General features: G+C 40.2%; 1 protein-coding gene across 1 annotated transcript in view; it reads right to left on the bottom strand.

Annotated features, from left to right (window-relative positions):
• The window catches only part of CLCN7 (chloride voltage-gated channel 7), a 373281-nt gene that overhangs the window by 324178 nt on the left and 29103 nt on the right, over window positions 1–20000 (bottom strand). The window contains exon 2 of the mRNA XM_053694644.1: window positions 2175–2246. Within this exon, the coding sequence (XP_053550619.1) occupies window positions 2175–2246 (72 nt within the window). The remainder of the gene's footprint in view (window positions 1–2174; window positions 2247–20000) is intronic.

Here is a 20000-nt window from a genome sequence, read left to right on the forward strand (position 1 = left end):
TTTTTTTTGCAGTCACGTGACTGCTGTTGAAAAGCATTGAGAAGCATTGCATTGATTAAAATAGCCAGTAGGTGGAGCTGTCCGCTTGTTTTGCAGCAAAGATAACAGGCTGGAATTAATTAGTCTAGCTAGACATGAGCTGTCGAGCAGCTTTCATAGGAACAAGATCTTCCTGTCTATAAATCAGTGCAGTTTGGAATGTATAGAAAGAACTGTTTGCAGAAAAATGCAAGTAAAGTCTGTGTTTATTGTGTGATTATTTCATAAGGTTTATAATGCAGTTTAGCAAATGTTTTTGTTCATTTAACTTAGTTTAATTATATATTCTGTGTTGTGTGATTATTTGATAATGTTTATAATGCTGTTTAGCATTTAGAGTCTTCATTTCAAAGCTTTAAAAATAATGTATTGGGCGTTACTTATGACGATTTTGAGAGGGGTTTGGAACCTAACTCCCTCACTTCCCATTGACTTACATTATAAACTGGGTTTCAATTTACAACAGTTTCGATTTACAACCATTCCTTCTGGAACCTAACCCCAGCGTAAACTGAGGGCTACCTGTACAGTACATACAGGTCATGTATCATTTTAGTATGTTTAATTGTTGGTTCTCCATATGTAGTATGATACAATTTTTTAATGTCCATTTAATGATTAAGGAACTTTACTTGTACAAAAAGTAAAGAACAGAAAAAATAAAATAAAACCTTAAGTGCTCTAAGAGTGAATATTTTGAGGTTGCTAAAGTGAAGCAGGAAATGTATTGACAGCTAAAGGGACAAAGAACTGCTAAAACAAAAACAAACAAAAAACAGTCTGATGTGTTAGTGTTATATGCAAGAAATAGGGCAATCATTTCCAATGTTGGAAAAATTCAGCCATTCCCCCCCCCCCCCCATTAAGTGATCACAATCCCCATTAAGTGATCACAGCCGACATTGCTAAATCTAAAGATAGTGGTGCTTATGATGTGTTAAACAATATGACTGTCATTTGTATATGGGCAACATGGTTTGATCGATTAGGTTTTTAATACATTTAATTTTTTTATTTAAAATCATTAACCCCTTAACGACCGCGACATACTGTGTATGTCGCTGGTCATTAAGGGATTGTGTGCCTATAATAGCGCGGGTCTTGCCGCTCACGACTAGACCACACTAATCAAAATGGCACCCCCATAGAAAGACCAGCACCCTACAGGGTACATCACTGGTCATTAAGGGGTTAAGAAAACCTCGATTTCCATTTTGGTGGGATTTATATTTAAAATCAAGAAGAACATTGTGGGGTATTAATTTCCATAAGAAGAAAGTGGACGTAACTTATCTCATCGTCTATAATGGGATTTTAACAGTTCTCACACTGTAAATAAAGTGTCAACGTTGTACAGATGGTCTCAAGCTCCAAACCTCACTCTCACTGTACAGCACAGGGTGTCTCTGCTGCATTTCTATAACTGTATGTGGTTTTAAACTAACAAGACTGTAATGGGGGGGGGGGGGTCTTTCACTGTTACTGACAAAACTGGTGGTCTGTACAAAGATTCAGTATAGTAATTCTATAAAAAAACGATTTCTGCTTGTGAAAGTGCAACACACTAAAATCTAATTTGCACAGATCTTAAAGGGACATGAAACCCAACATTTTTCTTTCATGATTCAGATTATACATTTTAAAACATTACAATTTACTTGTGTTATCAATTTAGCTTCATTCTCTTGGTATCTTTTATTGAAGAAGCAATAATGCAATCGTGGGAGCTAGTTGAACACATTTGTAAGCCAATGAAAATGAGCATGCAAGTTCAGCCACCAATCAGCAGCTAGCTCCAAGCTCCTGAACCTATCTAGATATGCTTAACAAAGGATGGTAAGATAATGAAATAATAGAAGTCAATTGAAAAGTTGTTTGCTCTATCTGAATCATGAAATAATTTTTTTGTGTTTAAGTGTCCCTTTAAGAGTATTGCACTTTCACAAGAAGAAAAAGCAGAACACCAATAACCGACGCCTTCTTCCGTATTCGGAGTTATTCGAAAACTTCAAAACGCATGAACCTAAATTTAATAATAGAAGTAAACTGAAACATTTCTTTAAAAAACGTTATACTCTTTCTGATCCATGAAAGTTTAAATTTGACTTACTGTCCCATTAAATGATATAGCTCACCTGATCTTGGTTTTCATCTTCAAGGTCTACTGTACTCAGCTGGCCAATGCGAAAAAAGTTTTGAGTAGGACCCTAAAAAAAAAATTAAAATTAATTAAACAGTCTCAGTGAAGTTGTCACTTCAAATCAAAGAACAGATTTCTATACGCCCCATTGTATTTTTATGGCAATGATGCACTCTGGGTACAATTAAAGGGATATGAAACGCATTTTTTCTTTCTGTAATGATTCAGATAGAGCATGTGATTTTAAGCAACTTTCTAATTTACTCCTATTATCAAATTTTCTTTGTTCTCTAATGTAAGCTTAGGAGCTGGCCTATTTTTTGTACAGCACCCTGGGTAGCACTTGCTGATTGGTGTATAAATGTAGCCACCAATCAGCAAGCGCTACCCAGGTTGCTGAACCAAAAATGGTCCGGCTTCTAAACTTTACATTCCTGTTTTTTAAATAAAGATACCAAGAGAAAGAAGAAAAATTGATAATAGGAGTAAATTAGAAAGTTGCTTAAAATTGCATGCGCTATCTGAATCCTGGAAAAAAATGGGTATCATATCCCTTTAAACTGCAGTTTTATCATTGCTAATAGCCCTCAGTGACTTCTGCTTCAAGGTGTTTGTGCACACACAGTACAACCAATACCGCAGTGCTATCAAGAGTAGTGGCCTTTAGAGAGCTGCATCACTGCACTTACACATACAGCAGCACAGTCGGGTGTGCCCAGTTCTAATGACCGCCAGAGAGCTGCCTCACAGGTTGTAATCAAAATGCTGTGCACACTGGAACCAAATGTATTATCATTCAGACTATTTGAAGCGCATTAGACAAAAGTGTTGTGGCTCCTCACCTAAGACCTAACAACCATCATATTTTTTTTAAACATATCCAAAACATTCTTTCAATCTCAACCACCATTTTGCCCATCACCTATGCTGAAGGACATACAGTGCCCCCACACTAATATTGGCACACTTGGTAAATATGAACAGAAGGCTGTGGAAAATTGTCTTTATCGTTTAACCTTTTTGATCTTTTGTTCAAAAAAAAAAAAACTCTGTTCTCATTGATATCAAACAATTGCAAACATAACACATCCAAAAAAAAATCTTTATTAAATATTTGTGTGGCACAATTATTGGCACCCTTTTAGTCAATAATTTGTGCCACCTCCCTTTGCCAAGATGACAGCTCTGGAGTCTTCGCCTATAATGCCTGATGAAGTTGGAGAACACAAGTTGAGGGATCTGAGACCATTCCTCCATACAGAATCTCTCCAGATCCTTAAAATGTCAAGGCCAACGCTTTTGGACTCTCCTCTTCAGCTCAACCCCAACAGATTTTTTTATGGGGTTTAAGACAGGGGACTGGGATGGCCAAGGCAGGACCTTGATTGTGTGGTCAGTAAACCATTTTTGCGTTGATTTTCATGTGTTTTGGATCATTGTCCTGCTGAAAGATCCAACCATAGCCCATTTTAAATTTTCTGGCAGAGGCAGTCAGGTGTTCATATAATATCTGTTGATATTTTATAGGAGTCCATAATGCCATATATCCTAACAAAATCTGTAGGTGCTCTGGCAGAAAAACAGCCCAGAAAATTAAAGAGCCCCCACCATATTTAACCATGGACATGAGGTAATTTTCCATATGGCTACCTTTCTTTGTGCACCAAACCCAAATCTGGCGTTTATTGCCAAAAATCTCTATTTAGGTTTCATCTGACAATAGAACCCGATCCCATTTGAAGTTCCAGTAGTATCTACCAAACTGAAGACGCTTGAGTTTGTTTTTGGATGAGAGTAGAGGCGTTTTTATTGAAACCCTTCCAAACAACTTGTGTTGATGTAGATGAGGTTGGATTGTAGTTTTGGAGACTTTACGACCCCAAAACGCAACTAACTTCTGCAATTCTCCAACTGTGATCCATGGCGATATTTTGTCCACTCGAACCATCCTCTTCACAGTGTGTTGAGACAATATAGACACACGTCCCCTTCCAGGTTGATTTCTAACATTTACAGTTGACTGGAACTTCTTAACCCATTCCCGCCTGGACTTAGTTTTACATCTGAACTTTGTTCCGATGTAGACAAATAAGTAAAAACTGAAATCACGCAATCGTTCATGCGATAGCATGATTTTAATGATGGGATCGGGTCAGGGGGGAGTGCCTATGACGCTAGGCACATTCTGAAAACCGTGATCCGATTCAGGAAGCTGCAAAGGCTTCAGAATAGCCAAACAGCTAGAACATTCCATGCCGTCCTAAGGGAGCTAAAGCCCAGCGCAATTAGGATGGCATGGAACGTCCTGATGGCAGGAATGGGTTAATTATTGTGCCGATAGTGGAAATGGGCATTTTCAATGCTTTTGCTTTTTTTTTTTTTTCTTATACACACCATCCACACCGCTGCAGATCCAGAAGAAAGCTGTGACGTCACGGTTGGAGCGGAGGAGAGTTAAACCAAAAAGACTAGCTGCGGGGGCGCAGGCTGTAAAACAGCCAAATTGGCCAAAGACAAATACCAGAACAAAATAGGAAGTTGCTATAAGAAAAAAAAGAACAAAGAAAGGTAAAGCCGCACAACAAGAGGCATCAGAGGGCTAAACAAAAGAAAATGTCTTTATTGTAATTCCATTAAAATAGCGGTACAAGGCAGGCAAACACCCTCAGATATAACTATGAAGGCATTTGGAGCACTACATAGCAGGAAATAATGCTGCCATCTAGTGCTCTTGCAAATTAATAACATTCTTACAAAACTGCTTCAATATAGTGCGCCAAACACGTGCATGCTCCTGAGCCAACGTCCCTGCTTTAAAAAATATATATATCATTGATAATAGAAGTAAATTAGAAAGTTGTTTAAAATTGTACACTCAGTATCTCAGTCATGAAAGAAATATTCACAGTTAATATATTAAAGACAAAAACACAAACAATAGTTAAAGGGACATGATTTAAAAAACTTTCCAATTTACTTTTATTACAATTTTGCTTTGTTCTCTTGATATTCTTAGTTGAAAGCTAAATCTAGGAGGTTCATAAACTAATTTCTTAGACCTTGAAGGCCACCTCTAATCTGAAAGCATTTTGACAGTTTTTCACCACTAGAGGGCGTTAGTTCATGCGTTTCATATAGATAACATTGAGCTCAGGCACGTGAAGCTCCTAGGAGCAAGCACTGATTGGATAAAAATGCAAGTCTGTCAAAAGAACTGAAATAAGGGGGCAGTTTGCAGAGGCATAGATACAAAGTAATCACAGAGGTAAAAATGTATATTATTATAACCGTGGGGGGTTATGCAAAATTGGGGAATGGGTAATAAAGGGATTATCTACCTTTTTAAATAACAAAAACTCTGGTGTTCACTGTCCCTTTAACAAAGCAGGAATGTAATCAAAAACTAAAAGCAGTTTCTATACACAAGGGATTAACACATCTTTTCCACTAGAAGATAGAAAATGGTAAAATCAGATGTCACTCCCTCTGTAGTAGGCTGCATGCCTGAGCACAGTGGAGCCCTGAACTCTTAAAACAAATGAGCATAGAGGAAATGGGAATATTATGAATAAGTTTATTGGAAGCATGTGGTATTAATAAGCCAGAGGGCAAACATTAGGAATTTTCAGACAATCCTCAGAACATCTGATGACTTTCAGTAATCACTGTGTGTGTGCGCGATATATTCTCTCAAGCAAGACAAGTAAACAGAGAATACTGGTGCCTCCGGTCTAGCCAACGAGAATGGTACTTAGAAGTGGTATTTGTCACTCATGCCACACAAGTGTTCTGCTCTCTTCATTTTCCATTTGGTATTTAAAAAAAGGGACATAAAACTCAATTTTTATGCTCTTTTCAAACAGAGCATACAGTTTTTAAAAAGTTTCTAATATACCTCTATTAGCAAATTTGCTTAATTCTCATGTTATTCTTTGTTGAAGAGATATCTAGATAGGTAGCGTGCACATGTCTGGGGCACTGCATGACAGGAAATAGAGCTGCCATCTAGTGCTCTTGCTTATGTATAACATTCTTGCACAACTGCTGCAATATAGTGCTGCAGACACGTGCACACGTCTGCTTTTCAACAAAGGAAAACAATAAAAACACAAAGAAAATTGGAAGTAAATTGCAAAGTTGTTTAAAATGGTATGTTCTACCTGAAGCATGAAAGAAAAAGTTTGGGTTTTATGTCCCTTTAACATGCAAACAGTGCAAGAAATTGCATTTCTTTTAGGTTTAAGGGGACGGTAAACACTTTGTAATTAGAACATTTTTCTGCAGTCTTCCAATAGAATAACATAGTGGCAGATTTTTAACTTAAACATCTTTTTTTGCTGTTATTGTTTCTCAAACTCCCCTGACCACTTTCCTCATTTGGAGGAGCCAATCCAGACTTGAGTGTGGAGAAGACAGAGTTTACGGTTTAGCTCAGTGTTTCCCAAAGGGTGTGCGTCATCTCCAGAGCCAGTTTATGCTTTGCAACATGTGAATAGCCCCTTGGCAGTGTTTGGGGGTAAATCCACTGAATGTTAACTGTACTTCACTATTTTTTTATATTCTTTTTTTTTTTTTTTTGAGGCAAGACGACATCAATGTAACCACACATATTTGTACAACTTTGTTATTCATATATTTTTCAGTCACTTTTTAAGTAACATTATTATTACACTACAGGGAGTGCAGAATTATTAGGCAAGTTGTATTTTTGAGGATTAATTTTATTATTGAACAACAACCATGTTCTCAATGAACCCAAAAAACTCATTAATATCAAAGCTGAATAGTTTTGGAAGTAGTTTTTAGTTTGTTTTTAGTTTTAGCTATTTTAGGGGGATATCTGTGTGTGCAGGTGACTATTACTGTGCATAATTATTAGGCAACTTAACAAAAAACAAATATATACCCATTTCAATTATTTATTTTTACCAGTGAAACCAATATAACATCTCAACATTCACAAATATACATTTCTGACATTCAAAAACAAAACAAAAACAAATCAGTGACCAATATAGCCACCTTTCTTTGCAAGGACACTCAAAAGCCTGCCATCCATGGATTCTGTCAGTGTTTTGATCTGTTCACCATCAACATTGCGTGCAGCAGCAACCACAGCCTCCCAGACACTGTTCAGAGAGGTGTACTGTTTTCCCTCCTTGTAAATCTCACATTTGATGATGGACCACAGGTTTTCAATGGGGTTCAGATCAGGTGAACAAGGAGGCCATGTCATTAGATTTTCTTCTTTTATACCCTTTCTTGCCAGCCACGCTGTGGAGTACTTGGACGCGTGTGATGGAGCATTGTCCTGCATGAAAATCATGTTTTTCTTGAAGGATGCAGACTTCTTCCTGTACCACTGCTTGAAGAAGGTGTCTTCCAGAAACTGGCAGTAGGACTGGGAGTTGAGCTCGACTCCATCCTCAACCCGAAAAGGCCCCACAAGCTCATCTTTGATGATACCAGCCCAAACCAGTACTCCACCTCCACCTTGCTGGCGTCTGAGTCGGACTGGAGCTCTCTGCCCTTTACCAATCCAGCCACGGGCCCATCCATCTGGCCCATCAAGACTCACTCTCATTTCATCAGTCCATAAAACCTTAGAAAAATCAGTCTCGAGATATTTCTTGGCCCAGTCTTGACGTTTCAGCTTGTGTGTCTTGTTCAGTGGTGGTCGTCTTACAGCCTTTCTTACCTTGGCCATGTCTCTGAGTATTGCACACCTTGTGCTTTTGGGCACTCCAGTGATGTTGCAGCTCTGAAATATGGCCAAACTGGTGGCAAGTGGCATCTTGGCAGCTGCACGCTTGACTTTTCTCAGTTCATGGGCAGTTATTTTGCGCCTTGGTTTTTCCACACGCTTCTTGTGACCCTGTTGACTATTTTGAATGAAACGCTTGATTGTTCGATGATCACGCTTCAGAAGTTTTGCAATTTTAAGAGTGCTGCATCCCTCTGCAAGATATCTCACTATTTTTGACTTTTCTGAGCCTGTCAAGTCCTTCTTTTGACCCATTTTGCCAAAGGAAAGGAAGTTGCCTAATAATTATGCACACCTGATATAGGGTGTTGATGTCATTAGACCACACCCCTTCTCATTACAGAGATGCACATCACCTAATATGCTTAATTGGTAGTAGGCTTCGAGCCTATACAGCTTGGAGTAAGACAACATGCATAAAGAGGATGATGTGGTCAAAATACTCATTTGCTTAATAATTCTGCACTCCCTGTAGTGATCACTGTACTTTTGTTTTCTGGTAAAACAATATGGCCAAACAAGAGGAGGCAAGGAGAGACATGTCCCCACGACACCTGTGGCAGGCAAGTGAAAATCTCCAGCAGGAGGATTACATTACACAGCCTAAGGGCTAGATTTATCAAAGCTGAGGCGTACAGGGGCGCGTATACGCGCCCCTGTATGCCTCAGCTCGCCTGTGGCAGGGTGAAATTACCCGCAGGTAAATCGCAATTGCACACGAGCGCAATTTTGCGCTAGCGTGCATTCCAGTGCACAGCCAATCACGCGCAGGCAGGAGCTGTCAATCTCCTCGGTCGGACTCGACCACGGAGATTGAATTTCGGCACCTTAGAGGTGGCGAAGAGGTTAGGGAAGCGGCGGTCTGGTGACCGCTGCTTGTTAAATTACGGCGAGCAAGTACTTGTGAAAACTTGCAGCCGTAGGGCTTTGGTAAATCGAGCCCTTGGTACTCTCATATACTCTCTCTCATTTTTATCTTAAAGTGATGGTACATTTAATATACTGGACTCTACTTTTACTAAAGTATGTAATAAACCACAAAGCAGAAAAGTTATTTATTTAAAACATTTATTTTACCTTGGATTTGATGACCTGTCACTAGCAGCTGGCTGCCCCCTTCTCCATTGTCTTTTTTCCTAAGTCACAGGAGGGCAGCACAGCCAATAGGAAGTATTGTAGCTCTGCATTCCCAGCCTCTGCTGGAGAGGCAACCGATCACGGCATGCAATACCAAATGCAAGACAACTGCCTCTCTTGCAGAGGGGGGGAGCGCAGAGCTACAACCCTCAAGGGGATGGACGACACAGCTTCCTATTGGCTGTACCACCTTCATGCACCATTAAAGAAAAAAAAAAAGTGGATAACGGGGAGGTCAGCTGCTAGCGACAGATCATAAAATCTGAGGAAAAATAAATAGATTTTAAATAACTTTTCTGCTTCTGCTTTGGGATTTATTACATACTTTAATATACTGGCCTCTAATTTCATTACATTTACCATCACTTTAACTCTCTGAGGGGACTGACGGGTCTAAAATTAGATTAGAGAACCCATTCCCATGAAGAATCTGAAGCACCTCTATTCTTCACATGTGGAGGCAAATAAAAGAGTGAGGTACAGGGAAGTTGGAGGGAGTAAAAGCTCTTGTTATGTTGGGTATCCTTGCCTCCTGCTAGTGGCCAGGTGTTGAATTCCAAACGTAATAGTTCGTGGACTCTCACTATCTTATGAAAAAAAGTCAAACTGACATATCAACATGCTTCTGTGCTATTTCAAACAAGTATATGGCCAATGGCTACATCCTGATAAGTTTACTGGCCATATTCTCATATAGCACTCGTTTTAATAAGAAGAGAGAGGGGACTCTATTTTCACATCTAAGCTAAGGAGCCAGAAGATTTTTGGTTCAGAACTGGACAGCACTTGTTTATTGGTGCTGTCCAATCAGCAAGGACAACCCAGGTTGTTCACCAAAAATGGGCCGGCATCTAAACTTACATTCTTGCTTTTCAAATAAAGATACCAAGAGAATGAAGAAAATGTGATAATAGGAGTAAATTAGAAAGTTGCTTAAAATTGCATGCTCTATCTGAATCACGAAAGAAAAAAACAAAATATATGCTTACCTGACAAAATGTATTTATTTCTGGGCATGGAGAGTCCACAAAACCCAAACTCCACCCACCATTTGCCTTATTTGAAGAAGCCAATCTTGAATTTAGTCTACAGACTTAAAGTGCCATAAAACTTGTTGAGATCTGTGCAAAACCTAAAAAGGGCTAAAGGAACACTGAACCCAAATTTTCTTTTCTATGGCATGGAGAGTCCATGAAACATTCTAATTACTAGTGTGATATTCACTCCTGGCCAGCAGGAGGCGGCAAAGAACACCCCAGCAAAGCTGTTAAGTATCACTTACCTTACCCATAATCCCCAGTCATTCGGCCAAAGGGAAACGGAAAAAGAAGATAACACAATGGTATTGAGGTGCCTGAGGACTAGACAAAAAAACTGCAGTCTTAATTTGAATAAGGGTGGGTCGTGGACTCTCCATGCCCGGAAATAAAATTTATCAGGTAAGCATAATTTATTTTTTCTTTCCTATGGCATGGAGAGTCCACAAAACATTCTAGCTACTAGTGGGAACCAATACCCAAGTTAGGGGACACAGAATGACTAGGGAGGGAGAAGACAGGTGGACCTACACTGCAGGCACCACCGTTTGAAGAACCTTTCGCCCAAAAGAAGCCTCAGCTGAGGCAAAAGTATCAAATTTGTAGAATTTGGAAAAAGTATGAATAGAGGACCAAGTGGCCACCTTACAGATTTGCTCCACAGAAGCTTTATTTTTAAAAGCCCATGAAGATGAAACAGCTCTAGTGGAATGAGCCGTAATTCTCTCAGGAGGCTGCTGTCCAGCTGTCTCATAAGCTAAACGGATAACACTTCTCAACAGGAGAGAAAGAGAGTGATAGAAGTTGCCTTCTGACCCATACGCTTACCAGAGAAAACAATAAACAGGGCAGAAGTCTGCCGAAAATCTTTAGTTGCTTGAAGGTAAAATTTAAGAGCACGTACAACATCCAAGTTGTGCAAAAGATGTTCCTTCTGGGAAGAAGAGTTAGGACAAAAAGAAAGAACAACAATTTCCTGATTAATATTACGATCCGACATTACCTTAGAGAGAAACCCCAGCTTAGTACGAAGGACCACCTTATCAGCATGAAAAATAGGGTAAGGGGAATCACACTGCAGAGCCGAAAGTTCGGAAACTCTGCGAGCAGAAGAAATAGCAAGAAGAAACAAAACCTTCCAAGATAGTAATTTAATGCTGCAAAACTCTTAGAACAAGGTTAAGACTCCAAGGAGGAGCAACAGATTTAAAAACACAGGCCTGATTCTGAACAAGGCCTGAACAAAAGACTGAACATCTGGCAGAACTGCCAGACGTTTATGCAGAAGAATAGACAGAGCAGAAATCTGACCCTTCAAAGTACTGACTGACAAACCCATCTCCAGGCCCTCCTGAAGAAAAGCCAAAATTCAAGGAACCATTTTGAATCACACTAATGATGGTATTTACGCCATACACTATGGTAAATTCTGCGAGTAACCGGTTTATGAGCCTGAAGCATAGTATCTATGACTTTCTCTGAGAAGCCACGTCTAGTCAAACTTAGACGTTCAATCTCCAAGCAGTCAGCTTCAGAGAACCAGATTTGGATAAAGAAAGGACCCTGAAGTAGAAGCTCCTTTCTGAAAGGTAACCTCCACGGCGGAAGAGATTACATTGTCACCAGATTCGCAAACCAGATCCTGCGAGGCCATGCAGGAGCAATTAGAATCACAGAAGCTCTCTCCTGTTTGATGCAAGCAATTACTCATGGAAGCAACGCAAGCGGAGGAAACTGGTATGCTAGATTGAAGCTCCAAGGAACTGCTAGAGCATCTACCAGAACGGCTTTAGGATCTCTTGACCGTGAACCATACTTTGGAAGCTTGGCGTTTTGACGAGACGCCATCAGATCCAACTCCGGAGCCCCCCACCTGAGAGTTATCATTGTGAAAATCTCTGGGTGGAGAGCCCACTCTCCAGGATGAAAAAAGTCTGCCTGCTTAGAAAATCCACCTCCCAGTTGTCCACCCCTGGTATGTGGATTGCAGAGAGATGACAATCGTGAGACTCCACCCACTAGAGAATGCAAGACACCTCCTTCATTGCCAAGGAACTCAGAGTTCCTCCCTGGTTATTGATGTAGGCCACCGAGGTGATGTTGTCCAACTGAAATCTGATAAATTGGACCAAAGCTAGTTGAGGCCAAGCTATTAAAGCATAGAAAATTGCTTTCAACTCCAAGATGTTTATTGGAAGAGACGACTCCTCTGGAGTCCACAAACCCTGTGTCTTTAAGAAACCCCAAACTGCTCCCCAGCCTAACAGGCTAGCGTCCGTGGTCACAATCACCCAAGAAGGCCTCAGGATGCATGTGCCCCAAGACAGATGGTCCTGTGAAACCCACTATGAGAGTGAGACTCTTGTTGGGGAATCCAAATTGATCTTCTGCGTGAGATCTGAGTGGTCCCCGTTCTATTGACTGAGCATGCATAGTTGCAGAGGTCTCAGATGGAACCGAGCAAAAGGAATGATGTCCATGGAGGCAACCATCAGTCCAATCTCCTCCATGAATTGAGCCACAGATGAACGAAAAGCAAACTGGAGAGACAGGCAAGAAACATAAAGCTTGGATTTTCTGACATCAGAAAGATCTTCATGGACAGGGAATCTATGATTGTTCCCAAGAAACAAATCCTTGTATCTGGAACAAGGGAACTCTTTCCCAGATTCACTTTCCACCCGTGGGAACGTAGAATAGACCACAACATCTTAGCTTCTTAGCTTGCTTTCCCCTATTCCAAGGCTGACTGTACCTCCAGGAAGACTTGGATTGATCCAACTTGGAAGAGGAAGACTTCTGTCCCTTAAAGTTACGAAAGGAACGAAAATTACAATTCTGGCGACCCTTAGGTCTATTCCTTTTATCCTGAGGTAGGAAAGAACCCTTTCCACCTGCAATGTCGGAAATAATTTCTGCCAGACCTGGACCAAACAAGGTCTTACCCTTATAAGGCAAAGATAAAAGCTTGGACTTGGATGTAACATCTGCAGACCAAGATTTTAACCAGAGAGCTCTGCAAGCTAAAAGAGAAAAAACAGAAATCTTAGCACCTAACTTAAGAACTTGAACGTTGGCGTCACAAATAAAGGTATTGGCTAGCTTAAGAGCCTTGATTCTGTCTTGGATCTCCTCTATAGTAGTCTCTTCTAGGATAAGATTAGATAAATCATCGCACCAATAAGATGCTGCCCCCGCAACTGTAGCAATACTAGCAACAGGTTGCCACTGTAATCCCTGATGAATGTACATCATCTTCAAAAAAGCCTCAAGCTTCTTATCCATGGGATCCTTTAAAGAACAAGATCTTCAATAGGAATAGTAGTTCTCTTAGCCAGAGTAGAGATAGCTCCCTCTACCTTGGGCACCGAGCTCCACGAGTCACGAATAGAGTCAGCAACAGGAAACATCTTTTTAAAAACAGGGGACAGGAAAAAGGAATCCCTGGTTTATACCATTCCTGAGTTATATTATCTGCCATACGGTCTGGAACTGGAAATACTTCTACAGATGAGGGTACATCATATACCCTATTAAGCTTACTAGGATTCTCCGGAACATATTCAGATTCTTCCAAAGTAGCAAGAAACTCCTTAAAAAGAACTCAAAAGGTGTTACTTAAATCTGAAATTAATCTCCTCTGAATCTGCAGAATTTGTCACTACAGTATCAGAATCTGAAAATTCCCCCTCAGAAGAATCATCCTCATCAGATAATTGAGACAAACTAACGCAGCTTTAGCGGAGTCAGCCTTACTAACATCAATATGTTTAGATTTCCCCTTTCATTTACCAGAAACCTTTGGAAAAGCTGATAAAGCTGCAGAAACAGAAGTAATCTGCGCAGGGAAATCTCCAAGGGCACTGCATGTGAAGCTTGAGGGGAAAGCTGATGCATACCTAGGTGAACACTATTGTGAGAGACAGGATAGGACATCTTATCTTTAAACTTTAAAGTTTTATTTAAACATCAAGAGAAAAACTGTACAGGAGGAATTACCTTAGCCTCCAAACACAATAAGCATTTTTCAAAAAACACTCACCGCGGCAAACTCCGATCTGAACAGAGAAGCCAAAAAACGTTGGTGCCAAGGAGCGGTCACAAGACCTCAATAATTTTTTTTTATTATTATTATTTTTTTTTTAAATTGCACCAAACAAAAACAGCGCGAAAACCAACAGCAGCACAGCAAAAGTGATTGGGCCAATAAGCTGAGCTGAAAAGAGATTGCAACAAGTAAGAAGTAAAACAAACACCTGTCAAACACTTCATACACTCTCCCATCTCAGAGCCCCCAATGAAAAAGATGCCTCTTCACATAAAAGCAGTGCTCCTAAAACAGATTGAAATACTTTCCACAAGGATTTAACCCCTATAGTGCCGGTACTTTCAAACTTAGAAGAGAAAGCACTTACCTGTGGATCCTGCTCTGTCAGGCAGGAGCTGTTTTCTGAGGTGTGCAGCTTCACCATATCTACCAGGAAACTATAGAAAAGAAAGAACAAAGTAACCAACTCTGGCTTTCTATAATAGGGGTAGCAATAATGTTAGAAGTTTAGGCAAAGACTACGTCGTCTTCTAACTGCTAATAGCCACCATTACTCTTACTAAAGAGATTGATATGGACACAGCATAACCCCAATCCTTGCTTGCAGGGAAAAGTACCCATTAAAAGGATTAAAATCTTCAGACGCCATCTTCGCCATCCTCCCGTGATCAGGGCAAAGAGAATGACTGGGGGTTATGGGTAAGGGAAGTGATACTTACCAGCTTTGCTGGGGTGCTCTTTGCCTCCTCCTGCTGGCCAGGAGTGAATATCCCACTAGTAATTAGAACGTTTCATGGATTCTCCATGCCATAGAAAAGAAAATTTGGGTTCAGTGTCCCTTTAGCCCTTTTTAGGTTTTGCACAGATCTCAACAAGTTTTATGGCACTTTAAGTCTGCAGACTAAATTCAAGATTGGCTCCTTCAAATAAGGCAAATGGTGGGTGGAGTTGGGCTATTAAAAAATAATTGCAGTAGAAAGGACGTAAATGTGTTTTAAAATCGTTGGCTGATACGTTATTCTATAGCAACATAAATGTCTTGTAAATCAAAGATAAGTCTAATAACAATATGGAGATTTTTAATTAGTCATGTATATATTGAGAAATAAATGTAATGTTATAATTTCCATAAAGTAACTGGTGCCACCATGTTGTAACTTAAAGGGACACTGAACCCAAATTTTTTTCTTTCGTGATTCAGATAGAGCATGCAATTTTAAGCAACTTTCTAATTTACTCCTATTATCAATTTTTCTTTGTCCTCTTGGTATCTTTATAATAGGAGTAAATTATAAAGTTGCTTAAAATTACATGCTCTATCTGAATCACAAAAGAAAAAATTTGGGTTCAGTGTCCCTTTAACTTTCTTTTTTTTTAGCCAAAAAAGACAAAGCAATAATGAACTTTACATAGAATTATGCCACGCAGGGCAAAAAAATAAAATATTCAGATACAATAAAAAGATTAAAGTCCGGCAAAGATATGATGTATTATTCGTCATCTGACAGAAAATCTCGTGAAAAAAGTTTAAAAAAACTTTTCCACTTTAAACATTATATATTCATTGTTGGCATTTTAACTAAATACAGACTATCACAACGAAACCAACAAAAAACAGAAAAAAAAAAAAAGAGAAAAAAAAAAAAAAAAAAAAAAAGGGAAAAAAGGCAGATGAAGAACCTCCCTGTTCTCCTCCAGTCCTATCCTCTCAGATAAGTTGCCACTCACCCCTTAGATTAGCTTCCAATATAAAAAGGTAAAATCACTGATTTCTGAGTCTTACATTCTAAAGTCTTAATAAATGTCCCCCATTTCATAAAGAAAAATGTAATACTATTTTCTAAGTCCGCCTGGGTTGAGGCTAGTTCTAGGAACATTTGATATACCATCCCATTCTTAAATTCCGAAAATTTCGGGTTCTTTATTAGACTTCCAGTTCCTTAAAATAAGTTTTATACCTATCACAACCGCAGTATTAATTAGTAAACAATTAGGGCCTGCTTCATCCTGTGTTAGTAGGAAAAATACTTTGTATTCATTTAAATGGATGTATTGTTTCAGGGTTTTGGTGGCCCAATATGAGATTTTCCCCCAGAATTTTTAAATTAATGGACACGTCCAGAAAAGATGGATCATGTCTGCTGCATAACATTTACATTTATTACATAGTGTTTTATTGCTCATCTTATCCCAGTGCAAACTACACTGAGGTGTATGATAACATTGAAAGAGAATCTTCACCTGTTGTTCCCTGAAATATTCCCCTCTCATAGCCTTCGCCACTCTGATCCCTGAACTTTTCAATAATTCTAATACAACCCGATTTGTACAGAGTTGGTTCCATTTCAATTAGAGATATCTAGAATTACTTTGTTCTTGCACTAATAGTAAAGCATTATATGTATATGAAATAGAGAATTTCCCTGCCTGAAATAGGCTATTTATCTGTCTTAGTGTATCATTATCCCACTCTATGAGCTTCATTTTCCTACATTGTTCAGCATAGTGTCGCAGTTGTAAGTATGAGAAAAAGAGGTGATTCGGCATATTAAACTAATTTTTACATTCGTCAAAAGTTTTAATTAAGTTCTCTTCTTTTTTAATGAGTTGCACAAGATAAATAATAATAATAATAATAATCCCTAAATCTGCCCATGCCTTGAACCTAGCAGAATCACAGCCCCTTTAACTTTCTATTATCTTCTCTGCTGCGGCCAATTTGGGGCATCTATAAATGAATTGCAGATGTGTGCAAGCAATAGGTGTGCAGAATATAGCAGTGTTAAAAACAGAATTTATGCTTACCTGATAAATTGCTTTCTCCAACGGTGTGTCCGGTCCACGGCGTCATCCTTACTTGTGGGATATTCTCTTCCCCAACAGGAAATGGCAAAGAGTCCCAGCAAAGCTGGCCAAATAGTCCCTCCTAGGCTCCGCCCACCCCAGTAATTCGACCGACGGACAGGAGGAAATATATATAGGAGAAACCATATGGTACCGTGGTGACTGTAGTTAGAGAAAATAATACATCAGACCTGATTAAAAAACCAGGGTGGGCCGTGGACCGGACACACCGTTGGAGAAAGCAATTTATCAGGTAAGCATAAATTCTGTTTTCTCCAACATTGGTGTGTCCGGTCCACGGCGTCATCCTTACTTGTGGGAACCAATACCAAAGCTTTAGGACACGGATGAAGGGAGGGAGCAAATCAGGTCACCTAAATGGAAGGCACCACGGCTTGCAAAACCTTTCTCCCAAAAATAGCCTCCGAAGAAGCAAAAGTATCAAATTTGTAAAATTTGGCAAAAGTGTGCAGTGAAGACCAAGTCGCTGCCTTACATATCTGGTCAACAGAAGCCTCGTTCTTGAAGGCCCATGTGGAAGCTACAGCCCTAGTGGAGTGAGCTGTGATTCTTTCAGGAGGCTGCCGTCCGGCAGTCTCATAAGCCAAAAGGAAAGAGAGGTAGAAGTCGCTTTTTGACCTCTCCTCTTACCAGAATAAACAACAAACAAGGAAGATGTTTGTCTGAAATCTTTTGTAGCCTCTAAATAGAATTTAGAGCACGGACTACGTCCAAATTGTGTAACAAACGTTCCTTCTTTGAAACTGGATTCGGACACAAAGAAGGTACAACTATCTCCTGGTTAATATTTTTGTTAGAAACAACCTTAGGAAGAAAACCAGGCTTAGTACGCAAAACCACCTTATCTGCATGGAACACCAGATAGGGCGGAGAACACTGCAGAGCAGATAACTCTGAAACTCTTCTAGCAGAAGAAATTGCAACCAAAAACAAAACTTTCCAAGATAGTAACTTAATATCTATGGAATGTAAAGGTTCAAACGGAACCCCTTGAAGAACTGAAAGAACTAGATTTAAACTCCAGGGAGGAGTCAAAGGTCTGTAAACAGGCTTGATCCTAACCAGAGCCTGAACAAATGCTTGAACATCTGGCACAGCTGCCAGTCTTTTGTGTAGTAAGACAGATAAAGCAGAGATCTGTCCCTTTAGAGAACTTGCAGATAATCCTTTCTCCAAACCTTCTTGTAGAAAGGAGAGAATCTTAGGAATTTTTATCTTATTCCATGGGAATCCTTTGGATTCACACCAACAGATATATTTTTTCCATATTTTATGGTAAATTTTTCTAGTTACCGGTTTTCTGGCCTGAACCAGAGTATCTATCACAGAATCTGAAAACCCACGCTTCGATAGAATCAAGCGTTCAATCTACAAGCCGTCAGCTGGAGGGAGACCAGATTTGGATGTTCTAATGGACCCTGAACAAGAAGGTCCCGTCTCAAAGGTAGCTTCCATTGTGGAGCCGATGACATATTCACCAGGTCTGCATACCAAGTCCTGCGTGGCCACGCAGGAGCTATCAAGATCACCGAGGCCCTCTCCTGATTGATCCTGGCTACCAGCCTGGGAATGAGAGGAAACGATGGAAATACATAAGCTAGGTTGAAGGTCCAAGGTGCTACTAGTGCATCTACTAGAGTCGCCTTGGGATCCCTGGATCTGGACCCGTAGCAAGGAACCTTGAAGTTCTGACGAGACGCCATCAGATCCATGTCTGGAATGCCCCATAATTGAGTTATTTGGGCAAAGATCTCCGGATCGAGTTCCCACTCCCCCGGATGGAATGTCTGACGACTCAGAAAATCCGCCTCCCAGTTTTCCACTCCTGGGATGTGGATCGCAGACAGGTGGCAGGAGTGATCCTCCGCCCATTGAATTATTTTGGTCACTTCTTTCATCGCCAGGGAACTCCTTGTTCCCCCCTGATGATTCATATATGCAACAGTCGTCATGTTGTCTGATTGAAACCTTATGAATCTGGCCTTTGCTAGTTGAGGCCAAGCCCTGAGAGCATTGAATATCGCTCTCAGTTCCAGAATGTTTATCGGGAGAAGAGACTCTTCCCAAGACCATAGACCCTGAGCTTTCAGGGATTCCCAGACCGCGCCCCAGCCCACTAGACTGGCGTCGGTCGTGACAATGACCCACTCTGGTCTACGGAAGCTCATTCCCTGGGACAGATGGTCCAGGGTCAGCCACCAACGGAGTGAATCTCTGGTCTTCTGATCTACTTGAATCATTGGAGACAAGTCTGTATAATCCCCATTCCACTGTTTGAGCATGCACAGTTGTAATGGTCTTAGATGAATTTGTGCAAAAGGAACTATGTCCATTGTTGCAACCATCAACCCTACTACTTCCATGCACTGCGCTATGGAAGGACGAGGAACAGAATGAAGCACTTGACAAGAGCTTAGAAGTTTTGATTTTCTGACCTCTGTCAGAAAAATCCTCATTTCTAAGGAATCTATTATTGTTCCCAAGAAGGGAACTCTTGTCGACGGAGACAGAGAACTTTTTTCTATGTTCACCTTCCATCCGTGTGATCTGAGAAAGGCTAGAACGATGTCCGTATGATCCTTTGCTTTTGACAGGGACGACGCTTGTATTAGAATGTCGTCCAAGTAAGGTACTACTGCAATGCCCCTCGGTCTTAGAACCGCTAGAAGGGACCCTAGCACCTTTGTGAAAATCCTTGGAGCAGTGGCCAACCCGAATGGGAGGGCCACAAACTGGTAATGCTTGTCCAGAAAAGCGAACCTTAGGAACTGATGATGTTCTTTGTGGATAGGAATATGTAGGTACGCATCCTTTAGATCCACGGTAGTCATAAATTGACTTTCCTGGATAGTGGGTAGAATCGTTCGAATGGTTTCCATCTTGAACGATGGTACCCTGATAAATTTGTTTAGGATCTTCAAATCCAAAATTGGTCTGAAAGTTCCCTCTTTTTTGGGAACTACGAACAGA

Source organism: Bombina bombina, chromosome 11 (genome assembly GCF_027579735.1).
Source record: "Bombina bombina isolate aBomBom1 chromosome 11, aBomBom1.pri, whole genome shotgun sequence".
Lineage (NCBI taxonomy): Eukaryota > Metazoa > Chordata > Amphibia > Anura > Bombinatoridae > Bombina > Bombina bombina.